This window comes from Ammospiza nelsoni, chromosome 21 (assembly GCF_027579445.1).
Source record: "Ammospiza nelsoni isolate bAmmNel1 chromosome 21, bAmmNel1.pri, whole genome shotgun sequence".
Taxonomy (NCBI): domain Eukaryota; kingdom Metazoa; phylum Chordata; class Aves; order Passeriformes; family Passerellidae; genus Ammospiza; species Ammospiza nelsoni.
The window spans coordinates 11,316,303-11,341,097 of NC_080653.1; the positions used below are offsets into that span (position 1 = coordinate 11,316,303).

The 24,795-nt window shown below is 44.8% G+C and overlaps 1 protein-coding gene across 3 annotated transcripts; it reads right to left on the minus strand.

Annotated features, from left to right (window-relative positions):
* Positions 1-507: 507 nt before the first annotated feature.
* On the minus strand, positions 508-23,821 carry LYRM9 (LYR motif containing 9). 3 transcript variants are annotated; one of them, XM_059487067.1, is made up of 5 exons: positions 23,792-23,821; positions 13,071-13,143; positions 2,398-2,539; positions 1,712-1,804; positions 508-696 (listed from the first exon to the last, which is right to left on the minus strand). In XM_059487067.1, the coding sequence occupies exons 2-5, from the start codon at positions 13,073-13,075 to the stop codon at positions 679-681; spliced, it is 258 nt and encodes an 85-aa protein (XP_059343050.1). In that variant the 5' UTR covers positions 13,076-13,143; positions 23,792-23,821; the 3' UTR covers positions 508-678. The 3 variants fall into 3 exon arrangements, with proteins under 3 accessions (XP_059343050.1, XP_059343049.1, XP_059343051.1); XM_059487066.1 differs by lacking the exon at positions 23,792-23,821 and adding an exon at positions 23,237-23,652; XM_059487068.1 differs by lacking the exons at positions 13,071-13,143; positions 23,792-23,821 and adding an exon at positions 11,518-11,583.
* Between the last annotated feature and the right edge of the window lie 974 nt (positions 23,822-24,795).

Below are 24,795 nucleotides of genomic sequence, written 5' to 3' on the forward strand. Positions count from 1 at the left end.
GCGCCCCGCTGCCCTCCCTGGGAAACACAGCCCGGCGCTGCGGGCGGGCTGCTCCACAAGGACACGGACCCACTGTTTAAAGGACATTTATTATGTGCTGCAAGGCCTTGTGAAGCCTCTGAGCTGCAGAGCATCGCACAGGGTACAGACCCAGCTGAACGGGCACAGACCCTATTCAGCTGGCACTGACCCCACTCAGCTGGCACTGACCCCACTCGGCGGCACTCTGACAACACCAACCATCCCAGCAGAGGCCGATGTGACCCAGCAGAGTGCCAGCCATAACCAGTGTCACACACACAGAGGATGAAATGCTCAGTCCCCAAATCCACGGTGACTGATGCACGGGCACCTTGTCCCCAGAGAACCTGCACAGCAAGCGTTATCACACACTGCTAGGGTTGAGCCAGGCCTAACAGTATAATGGAATAAGTTACTCAAATGTTAGGCAAGCTTGGGATTTAACATAGAAGTTCACGATTATACAAAGCAATTTACAAAATTAAATTTCTTCAGAAATACTAATTTAGCTTCATGACATCCCAGTGAAATATAAATCATTGTATTTATATTATCCAAGACAAAACTTCAGGCAATAATTCTAATATAGCACTGTGCTTGACTGCAAGTCCTCTAAGGATGTTTACCAGTGTCCTCCTTGGTTTCATCCTTCCTCTTCTACTTCTGGTCTTTATACTGAAAAAAAAAAAGAATTTTTTTTTTGTGGGAAAGGGCACATAACTAAGTAAAAGTTCATACCAACAAGGATTTACAACTCTTCTTCATGATCCACATAAATTTATGTCCATTTTCTTTAAGTTAGATTGAAATTTGGTAGGCTTTCACTTTGCAGTATAAAACAATAAATCAGGCACAGTTATTGACTAGATTGTACCTGCTGGGATTTGGTTACTGCTAAAATATCATAATCTGGGACTAATCTGTGTTTGCTCCTGTAACAATTCTCATTTGGATCTCATGGACTGCCAGAGAGAAGGACTTAACAGTCACTTAGTAAATGAAATCACAGATATTTAGAGAGAAAGTTGAACTTTTGACTTGTTTCTTTATGCACCGTGTTAAGATATCACACTCCCCAGCCAGACTGAAATCCCAGGAAGCACACGTGACTCTCAGCTGTCTGATGGAAACCATTCTCATTCTTTCATCTGAGAAACAGTCTGACAGCACAGGGGCAGATCCACTGAGTGACAACTGTGCACTGGGGGCCCAGCACCACAGCTTGGCCACTGTGTGGTCTATCCCTGATCTCTGCAGACATGGGCAAGGTCCAAGGAAAAGCAACAGTAGTTCTGGAAGTTCATGTAAATTGTCTGAGGATAGATGCTGTTAGGAAAGCAGATGATGCATAGCAAGATGTGGCTTGCAAAATGCTGTATTTTAATTTTTTCTCCTACAACAGTGATACTAGCCACCACTGCTGATAATTAATAGAATTCTACATGGAAACAAAGACTTACACAGTGACCAACCTAAATTGTTATTGGTTCTGAAAAAAACCCACTATTAGTTTATGCTGACTAAGAGAATTTTCAAACAAAAACTGTCAATCACAGATCCCTCCTGGCTGGGTATTTCCTTTCACCCAGACACTTCAACATCCAGGACAACAATTTGCTATTCAGAACTTGCTTTCCAATGTTTTCTTCTTTGTTCTGAAACCAAAATGCAGACAGTCCCAAGCACTTACTTTATTCATCACCCAGTCAGCATCTTCAATGGCTCTTTTAATGATCTGCTGGATTCGCACAGGATCATCTTCATCAGCATGGACTTTGAAACTCTGCAACATTCCAAGTGTCACTGACTTGTCAACACAACAGTTGTCAAAATAAAGATAGCATTGAAATCTCAGAAAAATATTTGTTGCAAATGAATGGATGGTCTAAAAAGGTAAAACTACACATTGTAACACCTGGCCATATGGAATTTTATGTTAAGTATTCTACTCCTTTCATACATCAACAACAAAAACCCCAGAGAGCTTCAATTCAGAACAACTGAAATTGCCTGGTATGTTAAAACTAGAAAGAGGACAACAAGTATGATCAAAGGCATGAAATTACTTCCATATGAAGCATAGAATATGAACAGCCAGATGAGATTTACCCGAGTGGGGGGGATATATAAATGACTGACATGCAACCAGTAGGTTCTACCATAAAATATGTGTTTATGGAGTAAGTAATGACTGTTCACTCTCTTGACTAGCAGAATTAGAGATGAAAGCCAAGAAGAGTAGGTTTCAGACTCAAAGCAAACAGAAAGAATGGGTCCTGCACTCGCTCCCACTATAACCCTTAGATGCACTAAGGTCCCCAGGCCGCAGGAGAGCCGCTGTTCTTGGCCCAGCGGCAGAGGAGCCGCGGTACGCACCTGGCGGATGGCGTGTCGGTAGTGCTGCTGGATGTGCCCGGGGGGCAGGCGGCGGCAGCAGCGCAGCAGGTACCGGTACAGCTGCACCGAGCTGCGCACCAGCTCCGCCTCCGGCAGCGGGGACATGGCCGGGCCCGCGGCTCTGCAACACACAGAGAACCGAGCGCAACACCGTGAGCGTGACCGACAGCACGGAAACAAACCGACAACGGGAACAGGCCCGGCAGAAACTTTAGATTAACCCCAACATGAAATGAATGAGAACTTGCTGAGGTTACGGACAGACGCGGGCTGGCTGTCACTGCTCAAGGGAGTAAAGCACAAAGCACAGAGCTCACTCCAGAGGATCGCTCCAGACTGCCAGTGTGACTTTCGGTGAGTGCCCAAACCTGTATCACAGCCCACAGCCAGGATCCTTAATGTCCTTCAAACTGCCAGCGCTTTCCTTGAGCATCCCTAGCAGTTCATCCACATGGTGCCTTTTTAGAATGAGGATGCTCATAAAGACTACAAATGGTGCTGGAATTTAACAATATTTCACAGAATCACAGAATCACAGAAATTCAAGGCTGGAAGAGACCTATAAGATCATCAAGTCCAACCCATGTTCTAACAATTCAACTAGATCATGGCAGCAAGTGCCACATCCAGTCTTTTTTTGAACTCTATTTCCTATTTTCTCATTCTGTCAAGAATTTCAAGGCTTCAGATGGAAACAACACAGATAAACATAGGAGAAGACAGAAAGAAACATTGTTAGGTTTGAAATTTTACATGTATTGGTAACAGCAACAGGAAAAGAACAAATTTACCAAGTTTCACTTCCATAACTATATTTACATGTCGTAACAGTAAGTCCATCCAAGTCCTATAAAGTGCTAATCAAAGACTGTAAATGCCTTGTCATTTAACAGATGGTTGCCATCTGCAAAGAACTAAATTAACATTTGGAAAAAGGCACTTTTTACATCATTACTCTTAAGAATAGAGATAATAAATAAACAACTGAATAATGAAGTAGGTGCACGCCATTGTTTTAGCACCATTATGATACCTACTCATTATATGAAATAATTTTTTCCTCTTTCATAAGTAATTTAAGTCCTTTAGCCAAATGTATTTCAGAGTACACCACGACAGCTATTACATGCCTGGGCTGTATATTTGCACAGACTCAATCTTGTTGCAGTGGGGAAAATCTCCTCTCTATGCACCTATAAATGCCCATCATAATGGGATCCAAATACCGCCAAGCTTCAAACATTCCTTTCTTGTTTTCTTCCAATGTTTTTCTCTGTAAAATATCCTTTTCTCTTTGCAGTGAAACCTATGCTGGCCATCAACTCCATGCATTTTTGGTTGGGATTCATTTCATTTTGGCATTCAAGCTGGGGAGGTGATTACATGCCCAACAGTCAGCTGAGAGATCCCTGATTCCCCTTCAAGCAGCAGAAAGACAAGCAACTTCAAAATGTGACTCCTAACACAGACTGAATTATTCCCTGTCCTTCTCTCCATGAGAGAGAAGTTTTTATCATCCAAAACAGAAAACTGGAATATGTAGTTGGATTCAAATTGATCTGTACCCAAATTTAACTTTACACACGTTTTTTGGGCATGTATTTGGGCGCATATTCTTGGCTGGTAAGAATTTGTATAATTCCACTGACCCTAAGAACCCAACCCTGCATTTCACATATTCCCACTTAATACAGTGGGAAACATCCCAAAATTCAATACAGATCCCAAAATACACTTTGGGACCACAGCCAATTTGTGAAGTTGTTTCTAGGCTTTGATGCGTAAACTCATCATATGTCACTGTGCTCTAATTAAACCTAAGGGGTGCAATAGATTTCCTGTCACAAATGCAAAGATCCCTCACGTGCTAGGACTGTCCAGGGCAGCTTGCTCCAGCACACAGAAAAGCAGCTCTGGGAGAGAGGAAGGAACCAGCCATGGAAACATATGGATATGGAAAGATGAAGCTGATCAATGGAATTGAAAACATTTCACCACAGATAATTAGGAATTTTCCACTGCAGTAATTTTTCATAGGAAAATGATGAGCTGTTGAATTCAAATTGTGTGACAAATACATTTGCACGGATGAATTTTTTTCATCCTTCGCTTTTCATAAATACTGGACTTTCTAAAAGGTTTGAAGATGGAAATCTTCACCGCATCTATTATCAAACTTAAATTCCTATGGGGCTCTCATATTGAAATTAAAAAAACAAACTACCTGAGTTCCAACAGATTCACAGCTCCAAAAATGCTTCAAATGCTGTGATATGGGCAAGTTTCACAGGTAAGTTTACCACAAAAGATCTATGTTTTTCTTAGGATGTAACTTCATCCATTGAAAACTTCACTGGAAATCTACCACAGCACATGGAAAACTTCATGGCTGTTTTTAAAGTGGCTGTTTAATAATAAATAATCTCATGACCTGCCCATTGTTGAGTTCTAAGATGCTGGTGCCCTGTACAAGCACACCTCAACAGGGACTAGACCCTGACAACAGGTAATGCTACCCTCTGCTCTTGTGCACCCTGATGCACTGGGGAATCTGCACAGCCTCTACTGTGATTTGCCCCTTCCTCGGCACAAAGAGGACAATGAAGCACAGTGAGAATCTGCACTGTTGCCTTTTGTTCTGAAAACATCTCCCCTCAAATCCCACAAATGTTACCAATTTTATCTGCCACGCAAAAACCCTCAACCTCATAAAATCTGGCTATAATCCTGACTAATAATGTAAATCTCCCTCTGATAACTTAAATATCGTGCACAGCACAACAAACAAACTATGTACACCAAGAACTGTTGAGTCAGAAATAAAATAATCCGCTAATTGTGCTTTTCTGGAATGGATGACTGTATAATGTCCTAATCAGAAGGCTGAAATCACATTTGCATTTAGATAAAGCCCTGTTCACAAAGAGACAAGTATAAAAGGAGACACTGAGACTATTGTGGCATTTCTCTGCATTGCATAATCATTTATATTCCTGATAATGATATTCAGATAGCGAAGCAAAGGCTGACTAAAGCAAATTAATCTTCACTCTGCATTAGCAGGTTTGGCAATTGACCCTGTGCACAGCAGAACCCTGATGAAGCTAAGATGACACTATGCCACTGCTTTCAGTTTACTTTTTTTCCCTGCTATTGTGAGTGTTTTTCAAGCAAATCCCCACAGTTCAACAGTCATGATCCCAATCCCTCCGAACTAGTTAAACAGCCACCAAAGCTGGGCTCCAGAGACTAGAAGTGTTAATTAAAGGACTGCAAGAGTTACCTGAGCTGTTGCTATTTACAGGTTGGCTCCTCCTTCCTGCTCAGCCCTCTCTTTCCCCAGTATACAGGCTAGAGATGTGTTTTACTACTTTAAAGTATTACACCCTCAGAAGTCTTAACTCAGGAATTTATGATTCCCCATCCTTGTCAAACTTCACGATCTCAGGAAAAATAAGAATGCCAAAATAACAAAGAAATTTGAAGCCTTGCGAAACCTCTTTAACCACAAAATATCTTAGTTCATGTTGTGACATCAGTCCAGGAAGGCATCCAAATGAACTGCTGCTACCCAGAAGGTTCTTCCTCTCTGCTCACATCTGTCGTCCCTTGCAGGTTTCCCAGATTCAGGTCCGTGAGTCCAGCCCCACGTGCCTGCAGCAGGGGCAGAACTCCCCTCTGTGGGCCACAGCTGCCCTCACTGCTCATGGCACTGTCACACCTCCCCTCAGTCCCCAGTGGGTCACGGGAGCGCCTGGCACGTCCAGGGCAGCGTGAGGGGCTCTGCTGCCCCAGGCAAAGCAGCCAAGGTCTGTCTGTCCATGCGTCCCTGCCTGCTCACAGCACTGAGAGGCTCAGAGGGCTCGGCAGCCCCAGCTCCCTGCAGCCCCAGCCCTGCTGTGTGCGTGAGCACGGACAATGCTGCAGTCACTTCCAGCAGCCACGTCTCGCTGGCTCTCATTGAGATCCTGGCTCTGATGTGATCGCTTCTGACGAGCCGGGGCCGGGCATTGTTGGGGTTTTGTCCTTTCTAAACACGAGCTGCAGAGTGCCCTTGCATGAGTGATGGCAGCCAGGCCTGTTCACTTCTATTTCTGCTCCTCTGCCCTTTATGCTTTGATTGATGCACGAGGCAGAAGCAATGTCAGGTGGCTCTGCAGAACAATTTGGGGGGCACAGCCCTGCGGTGTAAAGTTTGCTTTACACAGTATTTGTAGAGCACATGAAGAGTTAAGAACTGGAAAATGACAGATCCTGAAGATGTCTTTGTTGACAAGGAATCACCACTGCTTGGACACCCTTCATGCAGTTCTACAGCATCAGGACCCGGCCTAATGCTATTCAACAATGTCACCAGTTTAAAAATATAAAACATAATAAATTATAATATAAATACAAAATATAGAATTGTAATTGATAAAACTTGAGAATGACAGAGAGGGCTAGAGCTGGGCATAATGGCTACTTGTATAAATTAACCAAAGCCACAGGGCAGATGTCTTACCTTACACTCTGGTTTGGTATCACACAGCACAGACATGCAATACTGCAAATAAAACACTCAGGCTTTTGCAATCCTATACCAATGAGGAAACATGCTGGCCATGCTGAGGCCAGATTACCTTGTTCTGTATAATTAATAAGCATGATCAGACTAATTAGAGTAACATTCTTTGGTGCATACTCACTAGTGAGGACAGGAACCTTCCTGGTTTAGGTGCAATTCAAACTTCTCCACTTTTTTCTCCTGAAAATTATTCTCCTGGCTTAAAGGAAATTCTGAAAGGCACAGGTTCAAAAGAACTTTTTCTTCTCAGCTCTGAATTGCTCAGTTCAACTGAACAAAATTAATTTTGTTCACAGTGGCCAAATCTGTACATATTTACCTCTGGGATCATGCTTGAATAAGAATTATCAACTTTAAGCCAAAACCGCCTGTTCATTCCTTTCTTGTAAATATTGTATTTTGAAACGATCCAGTGCTTAGTTCCGTTTCAGCAATTGTGATTCTCCCAACTACTTCATGTCAGTTAGTGCAACAGCTTTCTGGCTGAGGTTGTATCACCTTCTGAAACATCCAACTGGGCACCAAATAAGCTGCCACAACTGTTCTTGACAGACAGACACCCAGCTGGCAGCATAAGGCATGGAAGTGCCTTTGAAGGGCAAAACCATGCTGTCAGATTAATGACCACATTAACTCTATGGACTATGGCTCAGACAAGCATGGGAAGAATAGTAAGTCTTACATAAGGTTTTTTAGTGGCTTCTCACTCTTCAGGAAGGACTGAAATTGGTTAAAGTTTATTTTACCATTATTCTTTAACACATGCTTACTTTGCTCATGCAATTCAACTTTATAATTTTTTCAAGGAAAAGTCAAGACAGTAAATCAAGGAGCTGTCAGTGCAGAAAGAGCTCTTAGGAAAGTACAAGAATTGCAAACATCCCACTCAGCTTACAAGGGAATAAACCCTGTGCAGTGTGACCTCTCCTTTTCCTGCTCCCCCAGCACATCCCTTCCAGCCCTGGCTGTGCACATAATCCCTGGATGGTGACAATGGGGCTTGTGCCCTGCCCAGGGATCGACACCTCATCCTGGAGTTGTCCTTCCCAGCTCACATTATCCTTCACTGCAGTGTCAGGAACAACTCAATGTCTATTATTCCAAATCCACACCTGCTGAAATTTAGCATCTGCCAATCCTTCACTCTCAATCACAGCAATAATCTGAGCCAATCCCTTTCCTGGCATAAACCCTGTCTGTGGTGGAATTAAACCACGGATGAATTTGACCCACCACATCCTGAGCAGAATCCACGTTCCTGGAGCAGTGTTTACAAGCAGCAGTATTACAGGACATGTAAGTCTGGGAGCCTTTAGCCTCTTAGGGGGATTGGCCCAGCTAACTAATCAGGGATTGTTTCCATACCGACAGCTAATCAGGGGCAGATCCTGCCATGTCTTCGGGACACTTCTGAGCTCTTAAAGCCACAGCTCAAGTTTCCCCCAAAACTTCACTGTCATTCTCCAAGGCCTAGTCTAGCTCAAAGGCAATCTAAGGAAAAGGAAGGTGTGGGCAGTGAGAAGCTCTCACAAGTACAGACATCCCCTAGAACCCCACAGGACATTTGCTCTCGGTGGTACAGGGATTGCTCTTCACTGATTACGCACAACACACCACCTCTATTGAGTAACCACACTAATTTAGAGCTCTTCTGAGTAACTGCACTAATTTAGAGCTCTGGCAGAGATGAAGGGGGTGAGAGAGAACTCTTTTCCCTTTGCATTTATCAATACTCTTCTGAGTGAACGAGCATGGCAGGACAATTCTGAGTGGCAAAAGCATTTGATGGAAATGGAGCTGCCTTAGGTTTCACCCATGATTCTGGTCTGTTTACATTTGGTGAAACCTCAGGAAAAGGGGGATAAAAGCTTTGGTTCAATCGAAGTCCTGGTGGTAACCTCCAGTGCTAATAATTAACTCAATTATGCTGAATTAATTTGATATAATTATCAGTGATGAAGCAAAGACAGCGACCCAGAGAAACTTTGAGAGACAGGAAGAACAGAAGTCCTAACAATACAAAATACCCTATTAATAGCATATTTTTTCCCTCCAAACTGAGTCAAAGACACAAAATGAGTTCATTACAGTCATCTGGCTTCACTCAACCCTCCAAATTACCCCCGTACCCAGACAAATAGCTGTGAAATCCAGCAAGTGCACTAGAATTACAGCAGGCCCTGACGAATTTGACATAGCACTCAGCACAAGTGTCTGTCCCCATCCAATTACCTAAACAATGAAGATTTAATAATACATTTAAGAGATCCACAATGATTCTCCTTTAACTGAAGATGTTAATTAAGAACACTTTTCTGTTGTACTGTTGTCAGTTGGGTGTTTTTTTTGAGGAACAATCTGGAGGATGCTGCTTATGGAGTCTTTTAATTTGATCTGCAGTTTTTATCGAGTATTTTCAGACTTATTCAGTTCAAAACAAACGAATCCCAGCTATAAAAACCAAACATCTACCTTTTTCCTCCCCCATTTAATATTTCTGTGATTTGCTTTGAGAGTATTACAGAAATGCCTTCCCTGCTATGAAAATACACACATTTTTACTGAGGGTTTTTTAATGCTTATGTGTTTAAAAAGAAAAGAAAATGTCAGTGGAAGCAAAAATCAGATGTAGTTAAGTCTTGGGAGGTGGGTTAAATGACAATGAAATCCAAAGAATTCTATGCCAATTATTGCTGGAAGCAGCACCAAATGTCTCAGGAGTGTGCCCAGCTGCCTCAGCCTGCAGGAAGCACCCCTGGCCTGTTTCAGGGTCAGACAAAGCCTTCAGCACCCGAGCCCCCCCAGGGCAGAGCTTCCTGGCAGGACACAGCCCCAGGGCTGTCCCTAACCCCAACAGGACACAGCCCCAGGGCTGTCCCTGTCCCTGTGCACCCCATCAGGACACAGCCACGGATGTAGCACCACGGATAGTCCCTGCCTGTTGCAAGGAATTTAACACCCGCAGCATCACTATATTTAACGTTTTACAGTCCTGCAGGACCAGTGACATGCACCCAAGGAGACCTGGGTGCCTTTGCTCTCTGGCTTCAGCCTGAAATGCTGTTTGACTTACCCCGTCACAATGCTGTAAATACACAAGTTTCCAAGCTTCTACTGCATTTTTATTATCCTTGGTGACAAGAATAAAAATATTACCTCTATCATCACCAATTGCTTCTGAGGAGAGATTCCTAGTGCTTCGATGTAAGAAATGAATAATATTTTTCCAATTTGCTAAGTAGGTGCTGCTCACACGCCCCCAGATCACTTCCTCCCTGAGTTCTGCTGGTTCTCAAACACAGCTGATCTTTCAGAACTCGATTTAATTGCCACCAGGCTCTGATCAGACTCATCAGTTCAAAGCAAGCTCCATTACATCCATAATTTATGTATTTGATTTCAACAGATCCTTTTGTGCCCAATAGTAAGGGGGCAAAAAGTGTTTTCCATGGGGAAGATGCTAATGTTTTCTTAAAAACAAGTTTAAAAAAATATTATTTCTGTAGAGACACCACATTTTAAAGTGGCGTGAGGAATTTTTCAAAGGCTCCAACACTTATCTGGACAGTCACTCAAATTTTGTCTATGCCTCGTTCCTACAATCTCTTTCATTTAGAGAGCTGTTGTTGCTGCACGGGGACACATCCTGGGGAAGGGCAGGCACAGGCTGGAGGGAAGCACAGCTCCTCCTACTTCAGCCAGCACACAGGAACGAGCTGCGGGCTCACCCAGCCCAAACGCACCCCGTACCCATCTGACACACGGGGGTGTGTGCGAAAGCCAGGAGCTCGGCAGCCCCTCCCTGCCAGCACCCCGCCTCCCCCAGAACTCCCTCTGCCCACCCCAGCCCTGCTCTGCCGTCACAGCCTTCATTTTCCCTTTCATGGATTTTTGCTTGAAAAAGCATCACTGCCTCGATTGTCTATTTTCAGCCTGTATTTAAGAAAACCCTTTGGTTCCATTTGTAGCCACATCCTGTCTCAGCCTCCCCCTCTTTTTGTTCCTAAATATAAGGCTGATGCAATTTGATGTGACATGACAAAATAGCACATTTGCATTGGCAGAAACTTTCTCTCAGCAGCAGTAATTAAAGGGAGTAGATGAGACATTGCTGAAATTGGTGTTTATTTAGCCTGGAAATAAAAGGCTTCAAGATGTCTTGAGAGGGATGTTCAAGTGAGTCACGACCATGAAACTCATCAATGAGTGCCGCCTTCTACAGGCTTCCTTTCTGACAAAGAAATGGTCACTGAAACAATGTCATTGATTTAAAGAGAGTAAAAACAGAAATCAGAGTTCTGTACACCATATTCCTAACCAGTGAAAATTATTTCATGTGTTTCTTGGGATTATAAATAGTACCAGGACACTTGTGGTTCCACGTAAGACAAGGCCAGTCAATCTCTAACTTTAGAGCAAAGGCTCTCTCAACATGAGAGGAAAACCAAGATCTCATTGACCACATTAAGAATTAGGCACTTAAATATCTGAATTTTTGATCTGAGATGAAACAGCAGAGGACAGGTACTCACCTTCACTTACAACACAGACTTTTATTAATTCTCAAAGACAGAAATCCAGGAACAGCAGCCTGAATCCTGTAAGTTCAACAGGATTCACATTACAGATTAAAATTAATCTACAAAACTCATGAAATAATTTACTGTGTCCAGTTTTGCTGAACAGATGCATAGCAAACACCCAACAGGGTCAGGTAATGTCAGCTTTCTGTACTCTGTTCCATTATTGATGACAGCAGTAGAACACAGTAGTGGAAGAAGAGCGATATTTAGAAGTTGTGGGGGTTTTCTTGATATTGAGAAGGTAAATTTAGTTTACTTAATCCATATGAAGAATTCAGGGAAAGGTCTGGTAGCTGTTCCACAGGCCACAGGATTTAGTAGACATAATATGGTTTCAAGTGAAACTTCCTGCTCAGGAGCATCTTCCCTCTCCTTGTGCACACAAGGCTATTCTTTCAAACCCATCTGTGATCAGCTCAAAACCGGCAGCCCACGTTTTGAGCAGGCTCGTTTCCATCCTAACACAGATGGCACCAAGAACAGGGCAGGCCAGAAAAAAATCAGTTTGCATATTATGCTTCAGTTTTTATGGGTCAGATTACCATTCAAAGCCATCAAAATGGCAACCCATATGTGATGTGTCTGCCATCGGAACTGAAGTGATACACCATCAAAATCTTACAGGGCTGATTAGACAGCATTTGATTAACCATTGACTAAACTCTGATATTTAAAAGTAAAGACAGTTTCCTTCCCAAGAATTTTTTCACTCTGACAGACCAATAAAATTGCTTTGGTGAGTCAATAAGGAAAAGCCATTTTGCCATCTTCATCCCTGAACAACTGCATCAGCACGGCTCTCTTGGCAGAAGGGAGCTCAGCTTCTATGCCAAATATTCGCTTCCTCCGTGAGCCAGGTGCAGATGTTGGCTATGTCATCTGTTCCAACTTCTTTGTTCTACAAGCCAGAAAATTGTTCCCACAGCTTTGGGGAGAAAACGGGGATCTGAAGAGCTCTTTGCATGCTTTCATTGATGGAAGAACATCAGATGTTTTAAAGAAACTCTCTCAGAAATAAGAAACGTGTCATTCCCCCACTTGTGACAATTAACGCACAGAAAGCCGTGCCCTATGGATCCCAAAGGGATGCTACAACAAGGTCAAAGCCATGGCATTCTGTTCCCAGCCTCCTCCACATCCTCTGCCTTCCTGCAGTGCCAGCTACAGCCCATGCCCTGCTCTAGGGAGGGCATTGTCCCAGATGCTCCAAAGACTCTGCTGCCACAGGGATAGGGTTTAAAGTGGGCAGGCCTCTTCTGGGAGAAGTCTATTGAATAGTAAAGGGTATTGGAAATGTCCCACTATGTTACCAGGCACCTGGAACTCAACTGCCATGCTGATGGCCAGGGCCACCACCCTGTGTCACACTGCCAATGAGAACATTCTTCATTTACACATTTTTTCAGCCCTCTAGCCTCTCTACACGATATTTTGCTCAATGCTGATACTTCAGGTGCACATTCTCAACCAGATACAAGACACACAATGAAAAATTCACTTACAGCATCCACAGCAGAGGAACTTTAATTATCTTCACAGATTAGGCCTGTCCAAGTCCAAAAGTAAGCAAGAGACCTGCAGAGAAGAATCAATTTTCATTATCTGTTTCTCTTAAACTCGCTACTTGAAGTGCCATTAATAAAGAAGTGCTGAGAAGCCCATCCACAGCTCAATTTATCCCTATGGGAGCTTTCACTTTTGTCTGACCAGTTACATCAGACAGGAATGTATGACTTTAACATGAACAGGCTGTTGCTTTCAGTCATCTAGTCTGAAAAGCTTAAAAAAATATACCCTACAAAAAGATTTAAGTAGAGAGAAATTCTAACTGAGGAGAACTGACCCTTCAATATTTCCTGATAAGAGTTGCTGGAGGTAAGAAAGCATTTACCTCCTTTAAAGAGGTAAACCTCACACTCAGAACTCTGTACAATGACATAATTACTTTACAGTATTCTGCTTACAAAAAACTGCTTTGGACCGAGGCAACAACAGACGGCACACAAGAAACTGCTTTTTCTCAAATACTCAACTGTACAGTGAGTAAAGCAAAGCAACTCATTCTCTAAAGCCAACACTAATTTGTTTATTCAGAACCTCTCCTAAGTTTGTTGAAGTCAAGCAAACAGATTTCTCTGGCTATGCAAAGACGTCTGGATCAGGTTTTATCTCAGATCCTGTCACAGAGATTTTCAAAAACTACTTAAAACAAAAGTCCTGGAAGATAACAATGACAAAGACTCTGAACTGATGTGTTTTGCCTCCCTTTGAAAGACAAGAGTCTTTGAAAAATCTAAGGCAAACTCCCAAGCACATTTACAAACACATGGATCAAAGACAGCTGTTGCCACAGATGATTCTTTTCCCCCCAAGTATTTAATAGTAGCACAACTTGGTGACATGTGATGATTGACAACAGCTTGGGATGTTCAAGTTTTGGTATCTAATGTCAGCACTTGTATTTGCCCTCTGAAGGCCATATCAAGATGCTCACAGGCACACTTACTGTAATAGGCAATGTGAAACAAGAACCCAGAAGAACAGATTCAACTTTAAAAGCTCATCCTGAGCCCACTGACACTTCCTAGCTCTGGTACAAGAACTAAACACCTTATTTTCATCCATCACCTAAATTTTCCTTTGTGAGAGCAGAGGACCTCTGATAAAGATCTTGGCTAAGTGCTGCAGAAAACATTGTTAATTAGCACTTAGCAGATATACCTGCAGTTACTATCCCACCAAGACATTCACCACGCCCTTTCAGAAGTGCAGTCCTCCTCTGTTAACTCACAGCCAATGTAATACCCAGAGAGCAACACAATTAACTTCTCCTTAGGCTGATATTCAAACCAGCAGTTACTTCTATAATTCACTTAGCAGAGCATCAAGCACCTGGGCTCAGAAAGCTTTCCAAACCTACTCAAATACACCCAGCTGAGCTTTGGGAACACAACAAAACAGTAGCTCTGTTTCATTGTTCAGTGATAACCAGTGCTTAAGGTCTAACTTGAATTTCCACTTTGGAAGTGTCTTTTAAAGAAAAGTTCATGACGAACTTGAGGTTCCTTTGTGCTGCCAAAATGTGTAAAGAGCACTGATGTAAATGTGAATTACACTCTTGACACAGTTACTAACTGGTATATGTTAGTTAAAGCAAATAATCTCCAACTTGCTGCCCTATTTTTACCTACTAAAAGCCCAGTGCCTTCTTGTGATCCTCCAGTGCAAAGCTGACCTGCACTCAATCCCTTCTGTGCATCAGACTGGTGACAAGATTCCTGCATCTTCATATGCAACCTCCAAACAGCTGCAGCCTGGAACAATGCCTACATGATAATGCTGATTTTATATAACCTTTAGAAACAGATAATAAAACTCTAGTGTGCCTCTAAAACATGTTTGAGAAAAACAGGCTTACTCCATGCACAGACATACTTCCAAGCAAAACTTGGGAGCCTGTGTTCATTCCTTTCTATGAGGGAGCAACATAGAAAGCAACATTGCGGTTCAATTTCTTATTTATCCTGTATCATACATGCTCGCCATATCCAAAAGGAATAAAGAAATGTGATCTGTAAAGTCTTTACACTTTAATAAAGTGATTGGTAATAATGTACTGAAGGTAAACAGGTATAAATCTGCTGTTTCTAGCATGCTAAAACTTATTTATCCGTTTGTCTTTATGGAAATTTGTTTCAGAGGGCAAAGATCAAAGCCACGCACAGATTATTTTTCAGAGGGCTGCCAATGTTTGTTCATGGAATGAAGAATCCCATTTATTGCGTTACAGCCCTGTCTCTGTAAGCCACAACTCTGCTTCCCACTGGTGTGAGAACAGGACCAGGAGCAGAATCAACTGCCCTGCTCACACCTCTCCTCCCCAGCACGAACCGGTCAGCTTCTACTGAGAGAAACATTTCCCTAACAGTCTGACCAGGCTTCTCCCTCGTTTGTTTGCAATGAAAGAGTTAATATCTGTGACCCAAATATGGAGACCCATTTTAAACTTGCTGAAAATTGCTTTTTAATCCTAGCTCTCGAGGATTTCCTTTGAAACCATCTGCCATGCACGCTGGGTACTCTTTCCCTGTATATATGCAGGATTACTATAATATGGATTCTTTTGTGTAACTTAATACATTTCAACATATTAAAAAATTAGTTGAAATTTCCATTCTTTTCTGATTTCAAGTGCCACAAAAATGACTGTACAAGTCAAAACCACTGACAAAGCCAGCACCCATATTTATCTTATTTACTGCAGTATTTACCTTGCAATTCTAATATTTAGTCAGTCTGACGTTGGCTGGGTTTAAGGAATAGTTTTGAGTTATTAATATAACTAACACACATGCTTCAAATCAAGTTCAAGAATTTTGCTGGATAGAAATGGGTTTAATCATGTGCTTTACCATGCTTAAATTTCTTGTGCTTACTTTCAAGTCTGGAAGACCAAACATCATAATTATTAGAGATCAGAAAATATTTCCTGATATTATTTCAAATCTATTGCCCAGCTTTTTCTGTTTTCTTGCTACAAACCTTTATGCAATTGCATTTTTATAGTACATATGCTGAAGAGAAATAAAACCATCACACTTGTAAATAAACTGAATTTTAAGATTGGCACATGCCACTATGTATATTTTAGCAAATATCCAAAACTTAAACCAAAGAAAGTGTATTGCTTACTATCACAATAATCACGGCTAGAGTGATTGAAAATAGCAAACATTCAGCAAGCTAGATTTACAATCAATTTATTGAATCAGCCTATAAAGAAAAAAAAATCTAAATCCCAGCACAATTATCAAGCATCTTCAGAGTGAAATACTTTTTTAAAAATGTGATTTCCCTGAAAATATTCTGAGAATAGAAAATAAGGACAATTATTTGCATGGGTTTAATCACATAATGTGACATTTCAGGAGGCAGACAGCTGACAGCCTGTGAACTTCTTTGTTCCACAAAAACACATCTCAGAGCACCAAACCTGTGCCTGGGCTTCCTGAGCAGCCCTGGGTGCTCGCTCACATGATTCATTTCACAGCCACTCACCCAAGAGCTAATGCAAGCAAGAATCCCCCTCCAAACCAGAGGGAGGATCCTGTTCCCTTTGATGCCTTTTCCCTAGAAAGGAGTTGTGTTAGATGGGATAAAAATATACAGGATAGATCTACACATGCAGATGTTGGGAGAATATAGAGAGGAAAAAACAAGCAAATCATTTTGTTTCAGCAGTAACAGATGTTGAAGCATCATCCTGCAGACATGTTACTTTTAATACAATACTGCTCATAAAGTGAGGGGGGAGGACAGAATCAATGCCCAATTACCCAGTTTTTTCAGGGTTTCCATTTTAATGAGCTTCCTGGATGATTCTGTCCTTTTAATTTTCCTCTTCTAATAATCCTATCAAATTAGTTTTGTCTAAAACATCAGCAAAAAGAAAATCAGCTGTCTAACAAAATCCTAAAATTGCTGGTAGCAGGTTCTTAAAAATGACACATTATTCATCATTTACTTGTGTATAAATGCAGAGCAATTCCCAAGATCCTACAGCATTGCTGGGATTAGACTTTGAGTGACTGAAAACAGCCTCATGTCCCGACACATCTGCTAATGGCAAACGGATAGAAACAGACTAACAGTGCAATGGCATTTGCAGATAGATCAGTGCTGAAAAAACAACCAAATGCAGAACAAATAGATTAAAGCCACCTTTCTGTGGCTAAGGGAGGGATTAGGGGAAGCCTGGCCTGCATTCCAGCTGCAGACTAACCTGCTTTCCTGCCAGACTGCATCTGCCACTCCCGTTACCAACAGCGGCAGTGACTTCCCACCTGCCACCTGGCCATGCGAGGAGCTGGAGACACCAGGGGTGGCCATGGAGCCACTGCTGCAGCCAGAGAGCTCACAGAGCTCACATCCCCTGAATCCACCAGGCAGCAGAGCCCAAAACAGCCCTGCACGTCCTCTGCAGTGAACAGTGCCCGGCCTCGCAGCCAAGGACAGGGCAAGCACGAGCAAGAGCTCCAGTGATGGCACCCACAACCTCTGAACAAAAAACGTCAAGACAAACCCCCAACAGCCATAAATGTTTACTGAGCAGCTTCCTTACAACCCACTGGTCCCCCAATACCACAGGAATTAGTGATGCAGAACTAATTGATACAAATCTCCTGAGGGGAGAATTGCTGCTGGTTATCTCAAGACGAGAAATTTAGTTGAGAAGGATAAATTGGACAGACAGCTGAAAAGCTTTAGTTCTCCTGGTAGGAAAGGAATTGATCTGGTAAAGAAAGCCCTTAAAGCGATATTATCGTGTCAAAAAAACAGAACTAGGAAAAATATTAAGAGTCTTAAGATAACTGAGAAAACCCTGAAAACTATGTTTGTATGAGTACAGCTAATTATTCCCACCTTCACACAAAAGATGAAAAACTGAAGATGTCAAAATTTTAACATTTCTCCTAGTTAAACTTATGTTATGAATATAATTATGAAACTGCTATAAAAATCCCTGTTCTTCAATTAGTGATTTAATTTTTGCATCTAGTATTTTTACTTATCAATTCCCCTTTCACCAAGTTGAAGAAAAATATAAGTATTCAGATATTCACAGGCATGTCAAAGATTCTATTCATGATCCTGGCAAAAGGTTGTATCAGACTTTTTCTGGACTAATTTTACTGCCCAAACCCTCAATTCCATTAATTACATCAACAATTTTTTTGATAAACAAATAACAACAGTTCATGTGCATGTCACATACGTCACATGTGCAGCCTGCATTTTTTGCTCCGAAGTGCACATATACAAGATATACTTTCTTAAAAACATCAGATTTCAATTATGAAGGATTATGAAGCAACAACACAACAACGAATTCTCAAAATGCACCTGCAACCCCTGGAGCATTGGCTCATCAAGTTGTGGGACTTCAGGACGTGAGCTCTGCGCTGTACTCAGGGACAATGGGATGTCACAGCCCAGCAGCTCATGCCATCCCTGCTGCTGGGCCCAACGCTCTCCTGAGGCTGTCAGGAACCAAACACCCCAAACTAGCTGAGGGTGGAAAAATCTCAGCAAGAGCTCCCAAACTAACCAAATTCTCCATGTACAACCAATGACTCTTTTCTGTCTGACCACAGAGACAGAGCTTCCATCACCGGAACCAGTGACTCCAAAGTTCCACGGAAGGGAAGATTTCCAAAGCTGCCATCTTCCTTGGACAGCAGGTTTGAATTGAGACAGGAACTGAAGTGCATGATGTGACTCAGTGCTGAGTTCAGCCTATCCAGGCTGTGGCACACCCCACCAGCTGGGAATCTCTGCTCTCCCCAGGGGCCACAGCCACCCTGAACCTTAGACAGGGTAATTCAGAGCACCTCTACTCAACTTGTGGCTTGGCATTGTTTTGCCTACCAGTTTACTCCAGAAACAGTGGATCATGGAGAACAAGGTCAATCAACATGGGACATACTTAAATAAGCAGCAAACAGCGATGCAACTCTTGGAAAAAACATAAATGTACCATCACACAGAGATTAAAATCTTGCATTGCTTTTTGCCTGGAGAGGAGGAAAAGGAAATAGCCTGCTTCTCTCCCCTCTCCAAAACCCATCATTTAGGGATGCTGCTCGCACAAGGACAAGTGCCTTGTGGTGATGCTTTCAATTCTGCACCTTCTAGGGAAGATAACACACTGTGGAGCTATTTTAAGAACATCTCATTCACAAAGGTCTCCAATTCCGTCTTCAGAGACACAGACGATTTTCTTGCTGCTTCAACATCTTTACTGGCTTGACATTTGCTTCAGAGGGAATTCATTTGCTGTTCCAACATCAGAATGGAGCAAGAGCAGCTGCCAGGAGAGGGATAAAAGGAAACGCTGTCGACAAAGAGCAGCAGGGTCATTTCTGGTGCAAAGAAATATAGAACAGAGAGAATCACAGAACTGACACTTTCTCCAGAAAGCAGCAGGGGATAAAGATGTCCCCTCTGCCTCCTGCAACTGGTGTTTGGGAAGGGACTAAACAATCAGGCTTAAGTTTGTAAATGACTAATTATTACAAACCAACTGTAAGCCCCTGAGCATTCCCAGGTAAAGCAAAGTTCATGCTTAAATGCTGCAGTCAGCAAAGAACTCAGCAAGTCCTTCAGAACTCTCAAAAGAAAACACTTCTGGCTACAAAGCTCTGCAGAGCACAAGCTCAGTGTTTAGGAGGTGACATTTTTGGAATGATTTCAAGCTGCAGTGCCAATCTTGACCATCATATCTGTAGATGGAGCACACTGGACAGACTTGGGGCAGGGCTGTGACCCCACCACAAAAAACTGCTCAGCAAGAGCCAGAGGGCTGATGGGCCAGGGAGGCAACAGAGGTACCTGCAGAGTCTGATATCCAACATCAGGGAGAAGCTCAGTCTTGGATGACACCATCTGTCACTCACACCAGCTGTCCCCTACCCCATCCCAGGCACATCATGCTGCCCTGCTGCAGGAAGCACCATCCCATCATTTCACTGCTGTCCAAGGCAGTGCCACATTCCCCAGTGCTGCTCCAAAGAGTCACCCTGCCTGTTGGCCTGACTGCCAGCCTCATCAGGGGTCACCTGCTCAGTTGGATCACTCCATTCTTTTCCCTCTATCTTACTAAAATGTTGCCCTGAGTAGGGCAAGGATTTGTCTCTCATTCACAAGACAAGCAGATCCTGCCCTCCTCCTAGATGAAGGAATATTGCCATCCTTTCAAAAGTTAGGAGAACCAAAGCTACAAAACCAAACGCTACCAAAGCTAAACCAAAATATTCCTTCCCCCGCTCCTCTCTGAATTTTATTAATGGAGGAATTTATTATTTTCCAGTTTCACAGATAAAAGGTTTTAAAGACAAAAACTCTGGAAAATTATTTCTTGCAAAGAAAAGTGCTAATGTACTTGATTAACAGCAATTTTAATCCCATGATATTTCCTGTATATGCTTATTCTGTTGCATGTTAGGATCACAGTTTATTTGGAGCGTGGTATTTATCTGACTAACCAAACCTGCTCAGATTCACAGGCATGAGCATCATGTTTCTGACACCTTAAGGGCTCCAGCATCAGGATTTATGAATTAAATATTTCCAGGGTGTTATAGAACACTGAGGACTGTATCCGCAGTGTTACATCAGGGTATGTGTGGGCTTGTCAAACACCCACATGATAAATTATCAATAGTGCAGCTCAGAGCACCCCTTTTGAGGATCAGAGACAAATCTGTGCATTTTATTATGCTTTGTTCCACTTAATGTTATTTATTTCTGCATTAAAGGTTCACAAAACCCCTACATGCCTAAATGCTGAAGGATATTCATACACAATACACAATCAAAAGACTTATTCTAATATTTCAAGTCCTGTTTTCACAGTTAGGTCATGTGGGATAAGAAAAAAATGCTGACAAGTTATGTCTGGAACTGGACAATTACATTTTATATTGTTCAAGATGATACAGTCTTTTGTGTAGAATTTTAAGGTTAAAACACTGCTGAGGAGCATTAAAGAAACAGGACTAGCTGATTACAAAGTGTCTACCATCCCTTGCCTGTATGCAGAGCACTGTCAAGGAGATTATACCCCTGCAAACCAAGTGTCAAATCCCAGAGGAAAATAAATCTCTCAAGAGTCAGAAAAGACTAAACTTGAAGCTGTGGATTTTAAAAAATGAACAAGTGTGAGCCCAGTGTTTCTGACGCACAGTACTGACTTCTACACGCAGTAACAGACCTCTGCTGAGGAAACAAAGGGTCCATTAGGTGAGCACTTTACAAGTTTTGTGTTTTCTTTACTACTCTTCTGTTTTCTCCTTACACATACTTCCCTATGAATCAACTTGACCTTGTCCTCCTTAACCTTCAGAGCATGAGCAGCCTAAAAGCAGTTGAACGGAGAGCTCTTAAGTTTCAGAGTGTGACAGAGGCCAGGGACACCAGCCGAAGCGTTTGTGAACGCAGTGTGCAAGGCAGATACACTGGGCAGGGTGGGCCACCCAGCGTGGCACCTGACAGAACTCCATCTGGGCACCAAGATAAGTGCATCCCTCACCAGGCCTCGCCTCACTGAGCGGGGCTGCTGCAGCTGCCAAGGGCAAACAGAACAACGTGGCTGCAGCATTCTGAAATCAATACAGTGGGTCCCAGATTTTACCAACACTTCACAGATGGAAGCTGGGGAGTGCAGTTTGGAGTGATCTGGTCAAGGACTGTCAGGAAACACGTGCCAGTGCCAGGACTGCAAACCCTGCATTGCTGCTGCTGAGAATCCACCAGCATGACAGCATCATACGACACCTTCAGGGTACTTCTAAGGCAAGACACTTCTTTACCCAGTAAAGTACCTGACTGAACAAACAGTTAAGGTGACACTGTGTGCTCAGACTTGAATAATGGCACTGAGACACTGACCTGCAAATACTCTGAGAACCCAGCTTCCCATACAAGGATTATTAGGCCACTGCTCCCTTTTACTACTTGAAAAGGTTTTGCAGAACAGAAAAGTCCATAATGAAAACGTGTGGGAGAGTTTTAAACGCCTTCCAGTCCTGCCAACACAGCCCTATGCCCTTTTGTACCCACTTCTTTCCTTCTCCCCCACACCACACCCCCAGAGCCCGAGGGGAAGCAGAAACCAGGAGAACCCTTGGGGTGCGTTGTATTCAGACCCAGCTTGTTATCAGCTCCTACAGAAACCTCAACCAGACAGCTACAAATGTGAGTGCTAAATAAGTATTCTGTCTCCTCTTCCAAGAGGTGATATAAAATGGCTGTAAACCAAAATTTGCTTGTTTTTTTTTTTCTTAAGTGCAGTCTCTGTTTTTAAAATGGTGACATGACAGCAAAACTCTGATATAATTCCAGACTGGACTATTAGTAACCATATTTCCAAATGCAACAGGGATAGGTTTAAGGAACCCATCTTCAGTCCTGCAAGACTTTTCTTGATTATATTCTTGTAAAGCAGGCAAAAATTACCAAACCCCATTGTTATAAAGTACCCCCAAGGTATCAAACCCATTCTTGCAAATATTTTGCACTGAGGTTTTGGGAATCACAACAGGCTGTCACATTTATATTCTCTCTTCCTCCCCCTGCACAGGAGCCCGATACCGTCCAGTTTTCAGAGACAAACAGAAAGGACAGGGGACAGGACTGCACCTTCAGGGACCTGCTGGTAACACCTCAGCACTGCGTCTGTCCTGGCACAGCTCTGCTGGGCTCTTTTCTGCCAGGACAGGAGCCGGGGGCAGCGAAGGAGAGGCTGTCAGCTCGCTCCCAGCACAGCACCAGCAGATCCCCCCTCAGCCCCTGAGTGCCTCTGAACAGCTCCGTTCAGTTACCTGAAGGAACCTCTTTATCACCTTCACGGTAATTTAACTCTACCACTATGGGAAAGGCTCCAGTAACCTGGGAGAGTTTTTCTGAGGTAAAACTATTAATCAGATATGATTAATATTCACATGAGAAAATGGAAGGTGTTAAAACTGTCGAGTTTTTACCCACTCCTGTGTTTTAGGGAACACTGATGCCTTACGCAAAGACACTGCAGTCCCCAAGCATGCAGATTCATAACGTGAGGGAACTAGAACAACAACCAAAGAATATTTCGGTCCTGGTTAACACGTACCTCGCAGTGTGAACACCCTGAGCGTGTTCTGAGCACACTGAAGGGAGCCTCGCAGGGACTGCCTCGGGCAATGGGCCACAGCCTCGCTGCTGGGAGCATCTACACCCTCATTAGCGCTTTATTCCCTGTCCTGCCAAGGGGAGCTCACGCGCGCCGTGACAAGGTGCCACCAGCTGCTGCCACAGCCCAGGGGCCTCGTTGCCCGCCCCGCATTCGCCGCTCTCCGGTCCTTAGAGACTCGAAAAACAGGCCCAAAGCCCCGCAGACCCTCACACCCTTCGCGGGCAGCCCCCGTCGGCCCCCGTGCTGCGGGACCGGCCCCGGCGGGACGGAGCAGGCTCGGCCCGCAGCCAGCGGGACCTGAGGGCACCGTGACCCGGGCGGGAGCAGAGAGGGCACAGAGGAGCCGCTGGCGGGCACCGGGACGGGGCAGTCGCAGGGCACCAGGCCGGCGGGACCCAGCAGAACTCGCAGCCCGCCCTCACAGCGGCTCGCGCCCCGCTTCCCGCCGCCCCCTCAGCGCCGACAGTGACCCCGCGCGCGCCGCGTCCTCACCTCAACCCGCCCCGGGCCGCTATTGGCCTCGTCCGCCGCCCGTCAGCAGAACTCCTCCGCCCATTGGCCGCTTGCCGCCTGTGGGCGGGCGCAACGGCCGCTTCCTCATCCGTCACGCGGCGCCGTGCTCCGTGATTTGTGGAGCGGCGGCTCCTTCACCGCCCACCGGCTCCGACCACTGGTGAGGAGAGCCGTCGGTCTCGCCGCCGCCCCGCCTCCCAGTGCCATTGGCCCAGTAACCTCTTTTCTGGCTTTCGTTCCTCTTCATTGGCTAATTGGATTGGATGGGCGGCTGCGATTGGACGAAAAGCGGGTCCCGGAGGCGGGACTTGGCTCAGGAGCAGAGTCCATTGGCCGGAGGCCCGCTGTGAGTGGCAGGAAGGTGAGGGAGGCGGGGCCGCCCGGGGTGAGGGTTGTGTGAGGTGAGGGAATCTCGCGGGGTCTCGGCGGCTCCGGGCGCGGCGGCGCGCGGTGATTGGCCGGCGGGGTCACGGGGGCGGGGCCGCGCCGTGGGGGGGGCTCTGCACGGCCGCGCGCGGTGGGCGGGGCGCGCCGGGCGCCGCGCGGTGATTGGTCGGGGGCGGCTCTCGCGCAGCCCAGCGGGCCGGGCGCGATTGGCTGCGGGCGGCTTCGGGCGCGCGCCCCGCAGGGGGGGGGGAGCGCGTGCCCGCGGCGCGGCGCGGGGCGGCGGGACCAGGTGAGAGCGGGGCCGGGGCCGAGCGGGGCCGGGGCCGGGCGGGGCGGGGACCCGGGGCCGCCCCCAGACCCTCCCGCCGCCCGCACCGCGGGCCCCCTGCCCTCTACCCCCGGCCCGACCACCCCCGGCCCGGCCGGCCCCGCCCCGCCGCGGGTCGCGCTGTCAGGGGCCGCTGCGTCCTGCCCCGCGCCCCCTCCCCGGCCCCGCGCCGCCCCGTCATTCATTCGCCACTTTTCCCCGTCCTTCGCCCCCGCCGCGATCCCTGTCCTGCCCCGGCCCTTCCCTTCCTCTTTCTGTTTTTATCTTC